Raw genomic sequence first — 15176 nt, 5'->3', positions numbered from 1 at the left:
AAACAAAATAAAACAGACCCACAATCAATCAATGACAACAAAGGGAGGGCCTCTAGATTGATCTGTTGGGACTAATGGAAATAAAATTATAAGGTAAAAACTAATTTTACCTTCCATAGCGTCCCACAGATCAATCCAGAGATGAGTGGGATGTACCAGAGCAGTCCACAATTAGGGAAGGACAGCACAATCCCTAAAGAGAAGAACGGAGTGAAGATTACCAGTGTACCACGGGAGATGCTGCCACCGAGGGAAAAGTAAGCCCAATGGTACACAGAACAAGGCCACCAGAGGGAGCCAAGACCCGAAGCCCAACGGTAAGCCAATGAGATAGCATCACTGGGGAAAACTCTCCAGTGCCTGGGAAACCCTAGAGCGCCCTCAACCAGGAAAGAAACACCAAGGTCTGCACCTGTGCGGTCACTCCTACTAAGCAGAACCCCCACAGGGAGGGCTCCCGGACCAAAACCAACGAACAGCAAGACTGAACTGCAAAGGAACCTGGCAAGGACATGTATCCGGTCACAGACCCGGGTAAAGAGAAAGAGCCCACAAAGAGAGAGCAAAACCGAAGCTATCATCTGGTTAAGATGGACTCCGCCTGGACCTTTGGGCCAACTGGCTCAGAGCACTACAGGAAAGCCCTTAGGCCCAATCAAGAACCAAGGCTAGCTGCTCAAGAGAAGATGATCCCTCAGTAGGAAACCAAGAGTATCCAATCCATAAACTGGAAGAAACAGCTGTATGGAAGACCTCCCAGCAAGGCGGTAAAGCAGTAGCCAGCCAGAACAAAGGTCTATAGCTAGATGGCACAAGGCCCATCCAAAGCAGCCCCTAAAGTGGTCCTGCCATACCGGGCCAGTACCAGGAAAAAAACAGAGGTCAGCCAGAGAAGAAACGCCAAGCCCAGCCCAGGGAAGCGCACATGGATCAGACCATCCCAGCAGAAATGGAACCATGCCCAGCACAATGGTCAAATCCAACACTCAGTCAGACTCAGATGTCGAAACCAAGGGGAAAGAACACCAGATTGACCTCCGAAGACAGCGGAATTCCAAAACAAAGTGCAGAGACGCCACACACCTCCGCTGAAGGGGCCAAGATGGACAAGGCCCCCCACCCCTGTCATAGATAGAAAGGCCATATAGATGCATTGCAAACTATACAAGGTCAGGAACAAGCTGTAATTAAGCCTGGCTCTACGGATGAATCGGAGCCATGCAAGCCTACCATGCGGAATCCATAGCTAGCCAAAGAGGAACAGGTGAAACTGAGCTGACAAGACCGAGACTAGGCAAGGCTGCATGGAGGCAGACAAAGGCTGGCAAAAAACCAGGCCAAAGTCAGTTCAGACAAGCGTGCTGCATGGCAGCATATTAAGCCAGTCCCCCTGGAAGAGGACAGAGCCAGTCAAGATCCTACGGTTGTAGCCAAGGACAGACAGGCTCCATGGACGGAGCCGCTTGTCAACAAAACCAAAGGAACCCGAACAGCAAGAACCGAGGTTGTGAGGTCTTCACAGCCAGCGTGCCGGCTGGGCCAGGACCCACATCTGGTGACAAGGCCAGCCAAGGAAACCTGTTGAGACCCAGCCAGGAGGGACATCCGGAAGGCGGAGCAAGACTCAACCCCCGGAAATGGAGTTAAGCCCCATGCCTGGAGATGCTCAGCTCCCAAAGACAGAGCAAGGTTCAGCACACGGACACGGAACAAGGCTCGGCACCCCAAGGTGGAGCAGGGCTAGACTTCCAGAAATGTCTCAAAAGAGCAATGACCAGGAAAAACCCAAGGTTCAGTAACCAGAGATGCAGAAAGGCACAATGCCTAAAGCTCGGCCAGGCTCAACACCCAGGGATGGAGGAAGGCTGGAAGCTTGACAGGGAAGCCTCAACAAAAACGACGGTCACGGAGAAGTCAAGACACGCCTCCCAAGATGGTCCTCGCCCACTGGGGTCAACCACCCCATAGTAAAGGACCGGACTGGACCACTGACCCTAAGGGAAACAGGTTGTAAAAACAGCCAACCCAGCAGAAAGGAATACAGAACCATCAGCTCAACCCCTCCGGGGGGAGGGGATGAAGTAAGGGCAGATTGGTCCAGACAGACCAAATGTAAATAAAAACCTAAGCATAGCCCTACTGGGAGGGAACACGGTTCCAACAAGTCCAGCAACCTATCTCCAACAAGGAACAATCCAGGTTACCAAAACCAAGAGAAGTATAAGCATGCCGCCCCAAACAAGAATCCCAGACAGAATGAGTTGGGACCAACTGTCTCTGTAAGAGAGAAGACGAAACTAAGGACCCACCAAACTAGTCCGGAAACTAGGGCAGCCGCTCCTGGACAGATCCCGTGGGTCTGGCCCGAAGGCCAAGCAGCCCTACCAAACCAAGCACCCCGTAGCAAACACTCAAAGACCTGCACGCAGCACTGCCAACATTAAATGCTCCAGGAAGGAAGGCAGAGGGTCTGGCCTGAAAGCCAGGGAGCCCTACCAAGTCAAGGGTCCCCTAGGAGACCCCACAGTTCTGCACGCAGCACTGCCAACATTAAATGCTCCAGGAAGGAAGGCAGAGGGTCTGGCCTGAAAGCCAGGGAGCCCCACCAAGTCCAAGGCCCCCTAGCAGACATCACAAGTCCTGCACGCAGCACTGCCAACATTCCAAAAGGAGAGATGATAGGGCACCCAAGACCTGCCCATCTCTGGCACGAAAACAACCCATGGACACAGCCCCTAGACAGACCAGTGTCCCAGGAGCAGGCCTCTAATGCCAACAGTCCATTTACCAAGGACAAGAATGGGCAGAACCAAAACCTGGAGAAGTACCCGAAACAAGTCAGGCATCCCAAAAGGGTAAACAAAATCCCACAGAAAGCTAGCGGAGATTGTCCCAGCAGAAAATGGGAAGCAAAGCTAGAAATGAGCAGACCAACAGTCTGTGCCTTGTCAAAGGCAAGGCCAAACAATGTCAGACGTCCGAATATGATAGCTCACACAAAGAGCGCAATATGAAGGGAGACTGGATGGGCAGTACAGGTCTCATCAGCCATCATCCACCAAGAAACTCACAAACAATTCACCCCTAGAAAGATCCCAAAAAGGGTCGGCCCCCACAGGACCAGAGAAAGAGGGAGACTGAGTCTCTTCAGTCTAAGAGCCCAAACAAATGCAGGTTCGAGCCAGCGAGGCTAAACAACCAGCCTGCAACTGCTCAACTGGTGACTCCCAGCTGAACTGAAGAGAGGAGGACCAGCGAAGAAAGACTGCCCAAACTAACAGAAGAAAAGTCTCCTCTAACAGGGCAGCTGTGTCGGAGAAGAAGCCATGCACAAAGCGAGCTAAAACAATCAAAGCCACCTCCCACTGCAAGCCGTCCCATGTACAGATGCTGTGGAAAACAGAAAAAACGCGGTAAGCAAGACCGCCGGAGCCCCGATAACCAGCGCTACTACAGCATCCTTGAATAGAGCATGAGATGAAGCGTCGGGAAACCAGGGAAGCAAAAAGAAGGCGCATTTGCCTGAAAACTAAACATCCCGGGTCCTGATCCACTGCGGAAGTGAAATCACAAAATGGCGGCTGATGAACAAAAGTCCACCAAGCCTGCGCTCCCCCACTTGTGCCAGTGCTTTAAATCGGGACCGAAGGAGGCAAACACCAACAACAATAAAAATCACTACTCACAGCTGTGTCTTCTCCCAGACTGTATAAAAGCATAACAAAACTGCCTTCAGCCTGTTTTTTTTTGGGGGGGGAGGGGGGGTTAGAACAGCAAGAATCCCAAGTAGCACATGCTGGCAGGAAAGGAGGGCAGAGAAGGCGTGGGGGAGGGACCTGGCACCACCAGGTGTACCCCAAAAAGGCAGAATTCAGCCTAAGACCCCCAGCTCAACTAAACCTGAAGGTACAGGTGTCAGGTTCTCAGGTTCAGAGCCCGCAGGGCCGGGCTCTGGAGCAAACGTGAACCCTTGGGCTGCTGCCGAGGAGCGTCAGCAGCAGGCAAAACCCACCAACCAACACTGGGTAAGCACACCGGCAGGGACTGCAGGCACTGCCCAGCAAACCGGAACACATGGACTGGAATCCCCCGGACTGGAGGACACAGGACTGGAACACTGGACTGCAATCCCCCGGACTGGAACACACACCGGACCGGAACACACTGGACTGGAGCACACTGGACTGGTCCCCCGGACTGGAGGACACAGGACTGGAACACGGGACTGGAGCACACGGGACTGGAGCACACTGGACTGGTCCACACAGCTTCACCTGCACTTAGCTACTAAGCCCCCCAGGAGTTGAGCTCCTGGGTTCGAGTAGCCGACAGGACTTACTGGACGACACAGGGACCAGGACTAGAACAAGCTGTAACTGAAGTGCACCTAACTCCTAAAGTGACCAAAAGTGTTCCTAAGCCCAGCACCAACAGAAAAGCTCCTAAGCCCTCCACTAACAGCAGTGCTCCTAACAGAAACTAACAGGGGTGCCCCTACGCCCTACACTAACAGAAGTGCAGGGAAACCACAAGGGAAAAGGAAGGGAAGACAAATGCCAGACCTAACACTGGTACTTCCTAAGCACCAAGCTGCAGCAGCTAAACATGGGTTCTCACCCTGGTGCTTCCTAAGCACCCAGCTACAGCAGCTAAACACAGGTCACAAGGAAAAGCGGGGAAAGCACAAGGAAACCAGCAGGAAAGCCAAATACCCAAACAACAAAAGGTGCTTCCTAAACACTTACTCACAAGGGAGCTCCCAGCACCAAACTCCAGCACTGCACTAACAGCAGTGCTACACACTGTAACAAAAGAGAAAAACAGGGAAGTCAAACACACAAGTCTCAAGTGCACACTGCACTAAACTAACCTGGACCTAAAGCAAGTAGCCAGAAGCAAACGTTGCGAAGGCCCTGAAGGAAAGCACCCACTTCCTTATCAAGGCCCTCCCTGATGATGTCACACTCCCTAGACCCAGGCAACAGCACACTAACCCAAAGAGCACACTGAAAACCATAGAGGCCCAACCCACACCAATGCAACACCGTGAAACACTTGAAGCCAGTACACCCAAAGAGAGTTAGAGCAACTCAGACTACCCACACAGGTGCAGTATAGTGAAACAATTAGAGCCCTGCTGCTGGAAGCTGCCAGCACAGAGAGACAGAGCCAGCTCAGAAAGGACAGACAAAGAAACAGAAGCCAGCTAAGAAGCTGACCCCCAGGAAAGAGGTAAGTTTGAGAGGGGTTCAGACCCCAACCATAACAACAGGTTAGGAGCAAGATCAACCAGAGAGCAGCACAGGATATGTCCATCCACCTGCTGAGATAGAGAGAATACTGAGGCTAAGATGGAGGCACAGGTCCATATATGGCAAACCTTTGAGGTTCTCTCTATCTCCACCTGCTGGTAGAGGGACATAACCCACTCGTCTCTGGATTGATCTATGGGACGCTATGGAATTTCTTTTTAATAGTGGTCTGCTGAGTTTTGAGTTCCTTTGTCAAACTTCTTTAATCCTTTAAAAAAAAAAAAAAGGACAGATTGAGTTTGATATGGCAGTACTTCTTTTCAATATGGAAAAGAAACCAGGGTTCAAATGCTGCTCACAGAGTAAACCAGCCGATATTCAGCTGGCGGCAGTCAGCAGTTTTATAAATGCTGACTGATGTTCCTGCTGAATAAGGATATCCCTGGCTTCGTGACATGTTGACTTGGCTATTTCTCAATGCTGCCAAATTGACATTAACAACCTGTTGTGGAGTGGAGGAGTAGCCTAGTGGTTAGAGCTTCAGGCTTTTCCATTCCATTTCATTCATCTAACTTTCCATTGTCCCAGGTACAAAATAAGTACCTGCATATAATATGCAAACCGCTTTGATTGTAACCACAGAAAGGCAGTATGTCAATTCCCATTCCCTGTTGGAAGAACCCGCAAATTCCCTCTTTGCAACTGTGGAGAAGTAAACTTCACTATATTTATCAAATAGAGAAGCTGACTGCTATTCATAGGAAACCTGATTCCAGCTGGAAAAGCGTCTGGGGGACATTAAAGAACGCAACTTTAACTGACAAGTTTTCTCTCTTAAGATCTTACTGGGGTTGACTCTGCCTGGTGGGTAGCGAGTGTAACTTCTCTTCTTGTGGGGAATGGGGGGGTTTGTTGTTAGGTGAATGGGAGGGTTTGTCAAAACTTATAAAGAGGGAAGTTTCTTTTGTACCTTCATTTTGGGCTTGCTGTTTTCTTTCACTATTATGTTTGTGGTTGTTTATTCAAATGAGATGTAAGTGTTTTCAATCTCAATAAAGACTTCCTGTTATATTTAAAAAACAAAAACAAAAAAATAAATAAACACTGACCATTGCTGGCTAATTTAGCCCTGTTTTTTTCAGTACCGGGTGATGTGTGGGCACTGACACTGAATATCTGGGGCTAAACTGAGCAGAGACCAATTGAGCAGTCATCTCAATCTGGTCCTCTCCCAGCTTATAGACCCCCACCATTTGAACCACTGGAATCAGCAGAATTAAATTTTCTCTCTTGGAAAATGTTTCCCCTTACCATCATGTCAACAAGCAGATTTAGGGCTCCTTTTACCAACTGGCAGTAAAAGGGGCCCTGTGGTGGCGTCGGTGCACGGGTTTGCCACGCACTGAGGCTCCCTTTTACCATTGTCTGTAGAAGGCCTTGTTTTTAAAAGAAGGAAATGGCCGTGCAGTAAGTTAAACACTTGCCATGTGGCCATTTCCTGGATTCCTGGAAGCTCTTACCGCCTCCTATTTAGGAGGCGGTAAGGGCTCTCTTGGTAGCCTGGCAGTAACCGGGCAATGCAATTACTGCTGGGGACGCCCTGGTGCTAGAAAATACAAAAATATTTTCTAGCACTGGGAATAGCATGTGGTGGGGGTTGGTAGAGCCAAACTGCCACATGGCAAGCCCACTGTAGGCTTGACATGCTTTCGTAAAACGGTCCCTTAGTGATTTACAAGCCTGATTCATTAGCACCCTTACACTCAGTTTTACTGTAATTGGGTGCTTATGAGAACACATGCTAAATTTCTGCCAAAGGTAATAATCCATATTAATCAAAGCATTATACCACCTGTTTTCTTCTCACCACTGTGTGTGGATCTGCAGTAGCAGAGAATCCATATGTTGAACTGTAAGCACATTCTTCAGAAATATCTAAAGTGGACTGTATTGCATAATGAATCATTGCAGATATTTCTTTCATACAATCCAAATAAAAAAAGGCATCCCAGTTAAAAAGAGAACTCTATCCATGTGGATCGCAGATTGTATTTTTTCTGTTATGTTACGTCGAGCACTAAGCCCTCACTTAGGGTCACAGAACACCAGCATCAATAGCACATTTGCGCTGGGCATCAGCAAAGGACATCTGCAAAGCAACCACCTGGTCCTCCATACATACTTTCACAAAACATTTGCCTAAGCATGATGTCTTCAATGGGTGCTACTTTTGGAGTAATATTGTACAACATATATAGCTAATGCTTCAACTATCCTCTGCCTTCAGTTATTCTGGGTCGTAAAATAAATAAATAAATGTATGTATGTTTACAGAGTTTAAAAGAAAATGTTTACACAGTTGAAAGAATTTTTGGAGTTCTTTCTTCTGTTGTTTTATTTCTTGCAACTTTAAGCTTGAGGAGTCTCCACATGTGTGGCTGCTGTGATCCTGCTTGTCCATGAGAAATGAAGCTACACACCTGTAACAGATGCTTTCCGTGGACAGCAGAACAAACAGCTACATTATCTCACCCACTCTACTCAGGGTTGAAGCACACTTTTCAATGAACTGAGACACTCTGGGGAGAGCTGCTAGGCAGAAACTCTTGCACATGTTCAGAAATCTTTTCCAGAGGTTTCTGAGCTTTGAGACAAGGGACCAGGTCAGCTCCATCGGGTGGTGACTTCATCCACACATGTGGCTGTTGTGACCCACAAGTGTGACTGTAGCATCTGTCCACAGAGAAAAGCTTTTACAGGTGTGCCACTTTATTATGTGTAGTCAAAAATGGACAACTATGCTACGAAAACATAGGTGTACATGCTGCACCTATGTTATAAAGTTAACACACACACCTATGTGTCTTGTTAAAATAGCCTCCCTGAAAGCTCTCTTACAAAGTTACACCTTATAGAAGCAGGCATAATTTCTCTTACTAAATTCTTACTAAATACATATACATGTATTTCAAAATTTCACCCAACTTCTACCCCATGAAATTCATAAACATATACCATGTAAAAGTATGTACTATGCATTGGCAGCATGTATTTTTAAGTGTGTATACCTTTCTCGGTGTAAAATGCTATATATATATATATATACATACACACAAATATACAAAAGATGAAGACCTCAGCTTTTAAGGGTAATTTTCATGTTTAATATAGTATATAGCTTACTGGCCTGCTGTAAGAAGTGAGAGCTATGATTACATCATTGACTGATAATCTCTCACTTGCATAAAATGGATGCTCCCAGTAGAAAACTAACTCACAACTTGTTTGGGTCTAAAATCAATTGTTCATTCATATGAATGAACAACAAACTGTCTTGACTTGTAAGCAGAGAACTCTCCTTTGACTCAATTGATTCAAAAAGCAGACAAAGGTGAGGCAAAAAAAAATGTATGTAAAGCCTTTCAGTCTCTCTGCTCACACCATTTTGAAAGAGAACATCACTGTCCAAGGATTTAGTTATCCGCTACTTAAAGAAGAGAAAAGAATCCACAGAAAGACTGTGCAAGGAAACACAGATAAAGAAAGGCACGGTGGAGCTTTTACTCAATTCACAGAGTTACCATTTGGGGGAATTTTTTTCTTGCACAGTTTTTCATTGGAATTTTTTTTCCCTTCCTGATGTGGGATGAAATGAAATTCTAGACTTGAAGGATTTCAGAATTGGTGGCTTTTACATAATAGTAACTCTTGACCCGATTAAATATCTTTAAATTTGGTCAAGTCTATTCAGCGCCACTCTCCAGATAGTGGGTGGTGAGGAACATACCTGTAAAGCAGTCAGCACCAGAGCTAGCCCAATTTCAAATCTCACTGTTGCTCCTTGTGAGTTTGGATAAGTCACTTAACCCTCCATTGCCTCAGGTACAAACTTAGATTGTGAGCCCTCCAGATACAGAGAAATACCTAGAGCACCTGAATGTAACTCATCTTGAGCTACTATTGAAAACAGTGTGAGTCAAATCCAAAATCCCTTTCCTTCCCTATCTGGATAGTGGCGAAATTCAGACTGATATCTGAATAAATATGTGGACAAATTTAGGACAGCAAAAAAGCTGGCAGCATGAACAGGAACAGCCATTTTCAAAAGAAACATTGTTAAGAGTGCCATCACTCAGGGTTCTGTATGTGAAAATACCAGCATGAGTTTATTACCATGTAAAATGAGTTTATCTTGTTGGGCAGACAGGATGGACCATACTGGTCTTTATCTGCCGTCATTTACTATGTATGTTACATTGACACCTTTAGACAGCGCAGTTGGCAACCTAAGTGTGCAAGTACCAGCATTTACATGTGTAAGTGACAGATTTTACAAAGCTGCACATCCAGGAAAAGCCAATTAAGGAGCCAAGCTCAAAAACTCATTTTTTTTGCCAGTTCAAATGCTTTGAACACCAGAGAGATAATCACAATTCACTCTCACCCCAATCACTCCTCTAAATTCCCAGGTCCAAACGAACAGCTGATAACAATTATTCATGCCTGGGAGCAGGTATAAACGCCAACGTTTAAATTGTGTGAAGTATTTCTGAAGCAAAATATGAAACATATGTATATTTATAAGGTCCATCCAAATCATGCTCATAACACACCCGTTTCAACTATGTGTGTTATTTCAGCTCTTCTAAAATCGCTATTTAAATACACATATCCATTCACACTTTTAAATTAGTTTTTTACATGTGTAAATTGTACTGAACCCTTCTAAAATGACCTTCTAAATCTAATAAGTATATGGAAAAAATGACAAAGATGACAACTAGAAGCATGAGAAAAATTAGGTTATCAAGAATTCAGTGATTCAAGGACTCACCTGATGGCGCACTGCTGACTCTGTAGAGTGCTATCGGTGGGGTATCTGGTTTGGTCATTTGGAGGCAGAGGTGGATTTTTGGAAAAGGAAATGCTGCAGATTGGACCCAGCTTAAAATTGCTATACCAGAGTACAAGCTGAAGTTGATCATCATATAGTTTAATATGCCCTTTGATATCACCAGTCACAAAATACCTGGAAGGAAGTCAAAGGTAAGTGGGGGTTAAGGATGGTTTGGACCTAGTGGACGAGTATAGGGGGGAGGTCATTAGAGCTCTGTCTCTGAATCACCAAGTAGCTTTACATAGGTGAAAGTAAGCAAACATAAGAGACTTCCTTACATCCCCAAACACAGCTCTGCAAAACCCACCCATGAGGATGGGATTTGTCCTTAGAGTCTCTAAAGCAGTGCTGGATGCACAGAAGGTATTCTCTACAATTCAAGAGCCAGGGACCCAAGCACAAGTGAGTAAAGAAGATCCCTGAAGCCTTGCACCTGGGAAGTGAGTGCTGTGGCTAAATGACTTAATTACCTGTGTTGTATAAACTAAGACCTTTTGGTCTGATTTTAAAAAACACAACAAACAGGGCACCTGTGTGAAGAGTCCAAAAAAGGGTCAATTTCATAAAGGCAATACAGGCATCTATGTGGCTTTACAAAATAAGCTCCCAAAACCTACACCAATAGCGCACAAATAGCAATGCAAACATTACTCCAAATTTTGTGCAAATATGTGCATATATTCCACATGTATATGTGCATATTCTATAAAATGTGTAAACCACAACTCCACCTGTGCTTTACCCAAAGTACGGAGATTGTGTAATCAGGCAATTTTAGAAAAGGAGAAATTAGATCTTACCTGCTAATTTGCTTTCCGTCCCAGGATATATATGAGAGAGAGAGAGAAAGAAAAAGAATCTAAGACAGGCAAAACTACCAACAGAGAGATGAAACTGCGATATGACCTTAGAAAGAAAGGAAGGAAGAAGACGTAACACCACTCACACCTTAGAAAACTCCAAAACTGGCAACTTACAGGAAAAAGCTTGCAACTCCGACACCCTCCTAGCCGAGGCAATGGCTACCAAAGATACTGCTTTGAGCGTCAAATCCTTAAGAGCATAAGATGTCAATGGCTCAAACGGCGACCTAGTAAGGACCTAAAGAACTATATTAAGATACCAGGCTGGAAAGATAGCCCAAGAGGGATGATGATGGAGACCTACTCACTTTAAAAAAACATGACATATTTATTTATTATGTTTGTACCCCACGCTTTCCCACTCAAAGCAAGTTCAATGCGGCTTACATAGTAATTGGGATTACAAAGTATTGATGAAGAGAAATAAGTTGGGTGTTATCGGAGTAATAAAAGAAATAAGAATGTAGAGATGCAAGGATGAGGGGAGTAGTAGAAGGATGAGCAAGTGAGCAATTGGAGGGGTAGATGAGGCGGAAGGGGATGGGCAAGAGTGAAGGGAGTAGGAGAGGTGAGAGCAAGGGTAGGTGAGCATTGGGGAGGGGTTGATGAGGCGAAAGGGGATATAGCAAGGGATAGGCAGGGGAAAATGTGGCGGGAGATGTAGTCTAGGTCATTATCATTGTCTCCTGGATATGTGATGGATAGATAGGTTCTTAGGAATTAATAACAGATGGGTTTTTAGTGATTTCCGGAAGGGCAGATGGTCATTGAGTGATCAGATTGGTCTGGGGAGGGCATTCCAGAGTTGGCTGCCTAGGAAGGAGAAGTTGGATCCAGAATAGGTTTTTGTACTTGAGTCCTTTGCAATTGGGGTAATGTAGGTTGAGGTAAGTTCGTGATATTGTAGACATGTTCCTGGTGGGGAGGTCAATCAGGTTGAGCATATAGCTTGGAGATTCACCGTGGATAATCTTGTGGATTAGTGTGTGGACTTTGAAACTGATTCGTTCTTTGATAGGGAGCCAATGAAGTTTTTTTCGAAGAGGTGTTGCACTTTCAAATCGTGGTTTGCCAAAAATGAGTCTGGCTGCTGTATTTTGGGCAGTCTGAAGTTTTTTCAGAATATGGTTCTTGCAGCCTAAGAAAATACTGCTACAGTAGTCAGCGTGGGCAAGTACTGTGGATTGCACCAAGTTCTGGAATGTTTTCAGGGGGAGATATGGTTTTACGCGTTTCAGTATCCACATCATGTTGAACATTTTCTTTGTACTGGATTTTGCGTGATCTTCGAGCGAGAGATGGTTATCTAATGTCACTCCAAGGATTTTTAAGTTGTCAGATATGGGGATTGTGGTGCCGGAGATGTTAAGGTTGGTAGGGAGGGGCACAGAGTGCTGGGATGAGAGGATTAGGCATTGCGTTTTTTCTTTGTTCATTTTCATCATAAAGCCGTTGGCCCAAGTGGTTAAGATGTGCTTGCCCAAGGATATTTTGTCAAAAATTTCAGTTAGATTAGATTTGAAGGGAATAAATATGGTGACGTCATCAGCATATATGAAAGGGTTGAGACCGTGTCTGAATAGAGCTTTTGCTAGTGGGATCATCATAAGATTGAAAAGGATCGGGGATAGAGAGGAACCTTGAGGTACACCGCAGTCTGGTGACCATGGGGATGAGGTAGTTGAGGTTGATTTGACTTGGTAAGATCTTGAGGTGATGAAGCCTTTTATCCAATTAATGATGTTTCCGGGTTTATCCAGTAGTTTGGTTAGGATATTGTGATTTACCATGTCGAATGCACTGGATAAATCGAATTGTAAGAGGAGGATGCTGTTTCCAAATGCGATTTCCTGTTTGAATTTGGATATTAGAGCACTTTAGAAATGATAAGTAGTAGTAGTAGTAGGACGGTTTCTGTACTGTGGGCTGAACGGAAACCCGATTGTGATTCATGTAGGATGGAGAATTTTTGTATAAAGTCGTTTAATTGGGAGGTCACCCTGTTTTCCAACAATTAATTAGTTGGTAGTTGGTGACATCACTCGCTGGTTTCTTGGGGTTCTTAGGTATTGGTGTGAGTAGTATATTGCCATGTTCCGTAGGGAATGAGCCTTGTTGTAGCAGGAAGTTTAGGTGTGAGGTAAGTTCTGTGATAAAGCGTTCTGGGGCATCTTTCATTAGGTAATTGGGACATGGGTTGAGATGGCAGTAAGATTTAGAGAGCTTGGTGATTGCCGTAGAAATTTCTTTAGTGGTGAGGGGTTGAAATTTGTCCATGAGCAGTCAGCTGGGATTTCATCTATGTAGGGGTCCAATTCGTCAAGAAAGTTATCGATATTTGCACAATCTTGGGGTATCGTGCTGCAAAGATTGGTAATTTTATCATTGAAGTATTTGGCTAGTTGGTTTGCAGATGGGTAGTTTGAGGGTGAGGATGTGATTGGGTTGGTGTTGAGTAGGTTTTTTATGAGTTGGTATTGTTTTTTTATGTCTGTGCCACTGGTTGTAATTGTTTGTGTGTAGTAGGATCTTTTAGCTCATTTAATGGCATTTTTGTACTTTCTGTGTGACTGCTTCCATGCATTGTAGGTGAGGTTGTTTTTAGATTTACTCCATGTTTTTTCTATTTCCTGGTTTGTGATTTTAGGTTTTTCAGTAGGTCGTTAAACCATGGTGATGGGTTGCGCCTGCATACAGGTTTAGTGCGTAATGGGGATATTTCATCCAGTATAAGTTTGCATCTGTTGGCCCATTCTGTTAGGAAGTGATTTGAGTCTGATTGGGTAGACCAGTTGTTGTTGTAAATTTGTTCCCAGAACCTTTCCTTGTTGATCTGTCCTCTAGTGATGATTTTTGCAAAGTCTTGTGTTTTTGGCTGGCCATTTTTTCACCAGTGTAAGAGTAGTGTCGATTTAAGGTGATCCGACCAGGGGGTGGGAGACCAGTTGATATCGGATATGTAGCTGTTTTGGTCCATAGAGAATTTGTAAGAGATGATATTGAGTGAGTGGGCTTTGCAATGGGTAGGTTGAATAGGAGGAAGGTTGAGGTTACAGAGGAGATCTTTATATTCACGGGTGCAGGCAGAGTTGGAATCTTCTAAATGTATGTTTAAGTCTCTGATTAGTAGTACATTGGAATTATTGATGCAAGTGTTTGATATAAAGTCCATGAAGGTGGGCTGGTTGTTGTTCCAGTTAATGGGAGGTCTGTAAAATAGAATACAAGTTAGATGATCAAATAACGCGGGACTGTGAAGTTTGATTGAAGCAATTTCAAGTTGTAGTGTAATGGTTTCAGAAATGGTCTCAGCAGAGAAATTTGATTTGTAGATGAGCGCTATGCCTCCGCCTCTTTCTTCTTTTCTGGCCCAGTGTGAGATTTTATAGCCAGGGGGGCATAGATCGAGAATGATGGGATCATCTCTAGCTAAAGTCTTGCCTTGCACGCGCCCCCGAAGGCAAGACAAAGCCTAAACTTGCACTTTAAGAGAAGTGAGGAATTGAATTCCTTTGGGAGACTGTCAGGCTTTAAATTTTGACAAATCTGAGCTCATGGGGATAGTGGTAACAGACCAGGAGGTGGAGCAGATGGGGAGGGGATTCGCCTTTCGGTGGGCGGCCAGTAGCTTTAAGTATCTGGGCATCCATATTCCGCGAGACCTCACTACATTGTATTAGCTAAACTATGTACCACTCATAGCGGCAATCCAGAGGGAACTGAGTAGATGGAAGATGGGCTGGCTTTCGTGGTGGGGCCGAATAGCAGCGGTCAAAATGAATATACTTCCCAGGTTGCTATTCTTATTTCAAACTTTGCCTAATCTGGTCCCTAAGAGGGAGTTACAGAAAATACAAGCAGAAATAGGGGGGGTTTGTCTGGGGAGGGCACCCAGCAAGGCTGTCAAGGAGAATCATGTGGAAGGCGGTAGAACAAGGGGGAAGGGGTATGCCCAATATAACATGGTACTACTGGGCGGCCCAGCTTAGGCAAATTAGAGTTTGGAGTAGGATGGATTTATCTCCGGTGACACGGTTTGAGCAGATCTTTGTACAAGAGGGCAGACTAGACGCTCTTTTGTGGGGGTCTTTCCCAGAACATAAATATAGGACCTTGACATTGAATCCACTCATCTCCCATTTGCTTATATTGTGGGATAAGCTT

General features: G+C 45.0%; 1 protein-coding gene across 1 annotated transcript in view; it reads right to left on the bottom strand.

Moving 5' to 3' along the window:
• Positions 1-15176, bottom strand: part of WDR66 (WD repeat domain 66) — a 428322-nt gene that overhangs the window by 218420 nt on the left and 194726 nt on the right. The window contains exon 11 of the mRNA XM_030218324.1: positions 10087-10281. Within this exon, the coding sequence (XP_030074184.1) occupies positions 10087-10281 (195 nt within the window). The remainder of the gene's footprint in view (positions 1-10086; positions 10282-15176) is intronic.

Source organism: Microcaecilia unicolor, chromosome 11 (assembly GCF_901765095.1).
Source record: "Microcaecilia unicolor chromosome 11, aMicUni1.1, whole genome shotgun sequence".
Taxonomy (NCBI): domain Eukaryota; kingdom Metazoa; phylum Chordata; class Amphibia; order Gymnophiona; family Siphonopidae; genus Microcaecilia; species Microcaecilia unicolor.
Note: the sequence above shows the minus strand (reverse complement) of the source record. Positions and strands in the feature narration are given on the sequence as shown.